This window comes from Somniosus microcephalus, unplaced genomic scaffold (assembly GCF_052327205.1).
Source record: "Somniosus microcephalus isolate GS21.2 unplaced genomic scaffold, FLI_Smic_1.0 unresolved_chr9, whole genome shotgun sequence".
Taxonomy (NCBI): domain Eukaryota; kingdom Metazoa; phylum Chordata; class Chondrichthyes; order Squaliformes; family Somniosidae; genus Somniosus; species Somniosus microcephalus.
In genome coordinates this window covers 36673263-36679116 of record NW_028225187.1, presented here as the reverse complement: position 1 = coordinate 36679116, position 5854 = coordinate 36673263, and the positions used below count along the sequence as shown (strand labels likewise).

The window sequence follows — 5854 nt, the reverse complement described above, 5'->3', positions numbered from 1 at the left end:
GCTGAAGGTAAGCATGCAGGTGCAGCAGGCGGTTAAGGCGGCAAAATAGTATGTTGGCCTTCGTAGCAAGAGGGTTCGAGTAAAGGAACAAGGGTGTCTTGCTACAGTTGTACAGGGCCTTGATGAGACCGCACCTCTTGTATTGTGTGCAGTTTTGGTCACCTTACCTGAGGAAAGACGTTCTTGCCATGGAGGGAGTGCAGCGAAGATTCACCAGGCTGATACCTGGGATGGCAGGAATGAAGTATGAGGAGAGATTGTGTCGATTGTGCTTATACTCACTGGAGTTGAGAAATTTGAGAGGGGATCTCATCGAAACCTATACAATTCTGTCAGGTCTGGACAGACTAGATGCAGGAAGGATGTTTCTGATGGCCGGGGAGTCCAGAACCAGGGGTCAAAGTCTAAGCATAAGGGGTAAGCGATTTAGGACTGAAATGAGGAGGAATTTCTTCACCCAGAGAATGGTGAACCTGTGGAATTCTCTGCCACAGAGGGCGGTGGAGGCCAGTTCATTAAATATATTCCAGAAAGAATTGGATATATTTCTTGAGGCTAAAGGGATCAAGGGATATGGGGAGAAGGCAGGGACAGGTTACTGAATTTGGATGATCAGCCATGATCTCATTGAATGGCGGAGCAGGCTCGAAGGGCCGAATGGCCTACTCCTGCTCCTATCATTTATGTTTCTATGTTTCTATGTATTACATTAAATATTAACACAAACACTCACCAGATCCGCTCCAGACTCCTGCAGTTCAGTATGAGGTGGCTGAGAGCCGGAACAGATCGGTCTGTGAAGGAGTTGAACTCCATGGACAGATCCGTCAGTGAGCCGTTTGTACTGAGAGCGGAGGAGAGATCCTCGGCACAAGAATCTGTGAGACCGACAACCCATAGACTGGGGATCAGAGAGAGAAATAACAGGAATCAGGGTAAATCCCCAGAGTTTATTAATAACAACATTACTGATACAAATATTAATGTACAGTGTCAGACATCCAGTTATTATAAACACAATCTCTCACAGTCTGGTACTTACTCCAGTTTCTGTATTTTACAGTCCGGGTTCCTCAGAGCAGCAAACAATAGTTTCACTCCTGAATCTCCCAGTTTATTATAACCCAGTCTAAACACAAACAGAGAGAGAGAGAAAAACTGAATCAAAGCCCGGATCGGATATAATTTTCTCTCTGGGATATTACAGCAATCACAAAATACTTCAGGAAATCAATAACCTGGTTCCCACCCGCGATTTCCCACCCGGGCGGGTCGTGTGGGGCCGGGTCGGGGTCGGTGGGGGCAGGGGCCGGGGTCGGGTCGGGTCGGTTGGGGCCAGGTTGTGTGGGGGTGGGGTCGTGTCGGGTAAGGTCGGGGTCCCAACGAACCCGCCACTGATGGCGCCCGCTGACCTGTGAAATTCCCCCCTCACTGGGAATGTACCTCACTCTGTCCAACTGCCCATATATTCAGGGACTGTCCGTAAATGTATTTATTAAATAAAGTGCCGTCTGTGTGAAGCCTTTAAAATGTCCCTCAGTCCGGTCTCATTCCCTGATGATCAGAATTACCCTCCCGGAGCTCAGTGACCGGCCTCGTCATATTTGGAGAAATTTGTCCCATTTCTGCTGCTCTGTAAATCCCGGATTTTATGGGAATGGGGTTATTTTCCCAGAATTAAATAATAAAGCGGTGAATCCCTGTACTTTATACTCTGTGCATTATATTAAGCTGTATAATATCTCGGGGTGAGTTATATTGTGAAATGATAACTGCTGCTGTAAAATCCGTTCCCCAGGATTTTATATAACAAGGACAATTTATGCTGAAATTAAAACAGGAAATGCTGGAAATACCCAGCAGGTCAGGCAGCATCTGTAGAGAGAGAAACAGAGTTAATGTTTCAGGACAAGGACCCTTCGTCAGAACTGGAACAAGTTACAGATGTAACAGATGTTTAAGCCAGTGTAGGGGCCGGGAAAGGTGGGGGGAGCGGAGAAAAGAACAAAAGGGAAGGTCTGTGATAGGGTGGAAGACAGGAGAGATTAAAAGACAAAAGGGATAATGGTGCAAGCAAAAGGTGATGGTAATGGGACAAGTTAAAAATCAAATGATGAATCTAGCTAAGGTGTAAATGTCAATGGCAAAGTCATCAACAGCTGACATGCGAGAGAAAAACAAGGGAAAAGGAAAATCAATAATGAAACGAATAAAATAGGGGCTGAGTTTATCGTCTGAAATTGTTGAACACGATATTGAGTCCAGAAGGCTGTAAAGTGCCTCATTGAAAGATGAGGTGCTGTTCCTCGATCTTATGTTGTACTTTGTTGGAAGAGTGTAAGAGGCCGTGAATGGAGAGATCAGAGTGGGAGTGGAGCAGAGAATAAAGTGACAGGTGACCAGAAGCTCGGGGTCACCCTTACGGACTGAGCGGAGGTGTTCCGCAAAGCGGTCACCCAATCTGCGTTTGCTCTCCCTAATGTAGAGGAGACCGCATCGTGAGCAGTGAATACAATATACTAAATGGCAAGAAGTATAAGTAAATCACTGTTTTACCTGGAAGGAGTGTTTTGGGCACTGGACAGTGGGAAGGGAAGAGTCAAAAGGGCAGGTGTTGCATCTCCTGCGCTTGCATGGGATGGTGCATTGGGAAGGGGAAAGGGAAGAGGAAGGGATGTTGGGGTGATTGAGGAGTGAACCAGGGTGTCGCGGAGGGAGTGGTCCCTTCAGAATGCTGAAAGTGGAGGTGAGGGGAAGAAGTGTTTGGTGGTGGGATCACGCTGGATGTGACGGAAATGGTGGAGGATGATCCATTGAATGCGGAGGCTGGTGGGGTGAAAGGTGAGAACAAGGTGAACACTATCGTAGTTCCGGGTGGGATGGGAAGGGGTGAGAGCAGAAGTGCAGGAGATAGAATGGACATGGTCAAGAGCCGTGTCAACCACGGTAGAGGGGAATCCTCGGTTGAGGAAAAGGGAAGACATGTCGGAAGCACTAATATGGAAGGTGGCATCATCAGAGCAAATGCGGCAGGGACAGAAAAACTGGGAGAATGGACCAGCGTCCTTACAGGAAGCGAGGTGTGAGGAAGTGTATTCCAGGTAGCTGTGGGAGTCAGAGGGCTTATAGTGAATGCTTGTCAATAGCAGCAAGAGAGTTTATTCTGTCCCATTACAAGTTTTAAATGTCCCTGTGCTCCTAGTTTACAGGGAAGGGTAGTCTCTCACTTTATTGCCATTAAGCTGGCTCTACATTTATTTCAGGTGTAACTGGCCCGACAGTTTTTGGGTATTATCGCAAGCTCCCTCCCCGAGCGGTGCCTCACTCACATGGGGGCAGATTATGGGGAATTCCCGGGTTCACTGCCCCCAGTTTACCCAGGAGCCGCCCGCTGTGTGCGAGGCCCCACCGCTGGCCGGTGTGTGTCTGTACTCCGCTTAGATTGGAACCTTTTCACCAGCAGGTTTAAGATCCTGATTATCAATCTACTAAATCTTTAAGAATGTGTATAGTTGTAAACATTTACAGCTGGAAGAATTCCCGATCCCCCAATATTCCCAATCCAGGAAACTACCCCCTCGACAGGGCACAGTATTGGAGTAAATGTCGAACTGTTAGAGATTTAAACTCGGGTTTCTCTCCTGTTTCCAGTTGATATGGTGGATGTGGAAAACATTTAAAATTAATTTTATCTTTACTGACTGTTTATATTTTATGTTTACATTCCGCTGTCCAGCCTTATTAAGTATTATTTATTGTAATTAAATTATCAGACTCTCAGTGACCTGTATCTGCTGATCCCTACTTGTTCACAAGGATCCATTTTAGATTCTCCAGTCCTTAGGGAATTACTGACCGATCCTCTTATTATTGGTCATATTTGTGTTGAATCCGCTTCTCTCTGGTTTAACTGAACTGTTTGTTTCCCTACATTACGGAGCAGCAACACAATGCCTGACTGTTCTACAATTCACCCAACAGTTAGAGACAAATAAACTGTTACCTCAACACCCGGCATTTGTGCAGCACGGGGCCCAGCCGCTGGAGTCCTTCACACAGAATGTTGCAGTTCTCTAGACCGAGTTCTTTTATCGTATCACAGAGTCCAATGACATGAGACAGGACTGCACAGTCAATCGGAGTCAATGGCAATCCACTAAATGTAAGTGTTTTCACAGATCCCACTGTGGTCTGAGCCAGTGCTTTATTCTGAGACTCAAACAGGTAGTGGAATATATTCAGCAGGTTCCTTTTACCAGTTTCACTCGTTGTGTTTCCAATCTGTCCTTCAATCTTCTCCTTCACCCAATCAATCACTCGGCAGGTGGTTTGATGAAGAAATGGACCCAGAAACTCCTCCAGGGGCCGAGCTGCCTGTGGGGAGGAGAGACCAGCAACAAAATGGAGAAATATCTCAAATCGCCCATCTTCCTTGCTGTGGGATTCTCTGAGGAGTTTCAGGATGTCCCCGGGATCTGGAGTCAGGAATTGTGCGAGTGCGGCTACAAACTCTTGGATGGTGAGGTGCGGGAATGTGTACACCGCGCTCTGGGCAGATTCATCTCTCTCCAAAAGTTCCATCATGAACCCAGACAGGAACTGGGAAGGTTGTAGATTGTACTTGATCAAATCTCCATTTCCAAACACAATCTTCTTCTCGGAGACTCCTGTGAAGGCCATCTCACCAATCTTCAGTAACACATCACGGGAGCTTTCAATCTCTCGGCCATGGTTTTTAAGAATGTTGTAAATATAGTAGGAATATAGTTGGGTGATTGTCTTGGGAACTTGCTTCTGATTCCTGTCTCTTTGTAAAGAAGGGGCCCAGTGACAGACCGAGGATCCAGCAGTAGGAAGGGTTGTAGCACATGGTGTACAGGATCTCGTTCTCCTCCACGTGTTTAAAAACAGCTGCTGCCACCATCTGATCTTCAAAAAACTTGTTGAAATATTCCTTCCGTTCTTCACCAACAAATCCCAGGATTTCAGCCCAGACACCGATCTCAGCCATTTCCAATAAATGTAATGCAGTGGGGCGGCTCTCACTAGCACTGAACATCCTGGGAGCAGCTTGTGCTGTATTAAACTGTCCACAATGTCAGACACTTCACACCAGTCTTCAGGATCTGTGCACATGTGCTGAGGTTCTGTATTTCTCCGATTGTCAGCAAAATCGATCCTGTCATTGAATTCATCCAAACCATCGAATATAAACAGCAATCCCTCTGGGTTCTTCCAGAGCTCTCCCAGAATATTCCCAAAGTAAGGATACAGATCCAGTATCAAATTCCTCAGATTTATTCGACAGTTAATAGCGTTCAAATCCCGGAATTTAAAACTGAAAACAAATTGAAAGTGTGGGTATAATTTCCCAGTGGCCCAGTCATGGACAATCTTTTGTACCATTGTTGTTTTTCCAATTCCCGGGACTCCGCTCACTGCTGCTGAACTCGCAGACTTGGATCGCCGGACGTTACCCTTGATTTTCGGAAACAAACCTCCACTCTGAGAAAAACAGCTCTGGAACAATTGATCAGTTCGGATTTTTTCCAGCACTCCCCGGAGGTGTTTCTCTCTCCAGTCTTCATGGTCTCGGCCTCTTGCCAGCAGTTCATGTTCTACAAGTGTCCGATCTCGAACAGTAGAAATTACCGTTAGCTCAGCGTATCGATCAACCAGCTGGAAAATCTTAACCTTCTCCCTTATTAGGATAGTGTTCACTCTCAGTTTTTCAGTTTGTACCCGGAGTGTTTCCTTGTGCTTCTGCTGAACATCTCCGATTAGAACAGACATAAAATGGTTCTCAGTATTATTTGTATTGACATAAAAATAACTTTTCAATACCATTTCACTA

General features: G+C 46.1%; 1 protein-coding gene across 1 annotated transcript; it reads right to left on the bottom strand.

The window, feature by feature from the left end:
* Nucleotides 1–729: 729 nt before the first annotated feature.
* LOC147085072 (NLR family CARD domain-containing protein 3-like) lies at nt 730–4793 on the bottom strand. The gene is made up of 3 exons (XM_085979419.1): nt 4004–4793; nt 1043–1129; nt 730–901 (listed from the first exon to the last, which is right to left on the bottom strand). Exons 1-3 carry the CDS (start codon nt 4678–4680, stop codon nt 730–732), a joined length of 936 nt encoding a protein of 311 aa, XP_085835545.1. The 5' UTR covers nt 4681–4793.
* Between the last annotated feature and the right edge of the window lie 1061 nt (nt 4794–5854).

Excerpts from the sequence above, each read along its gene's own strand:
- LOC147085072 (XM_085979419.1), bottom strand. The coding sequence starts at position 4,680 with ATGGCCTTCACAGGAGTCTCCGAGAAGAAGATTGTGTTTGGAAATGGA. Across the intron at positions 1,130-4,003 it reads CACAAATGCCGGGTGTTGAG|ACTGGGTTATAATAAACTGG; the intron begins GTAACAGTTTAT and ends GTTTGTGTTTAG. Across the intron at positions 902-1,042 it reads TGTAAAATACAGAAACTGGA|TCTATGGGTTGTCGGTCTCA; the intron begins GTAAGTACCAGA and ends TCTGATCCCCAG.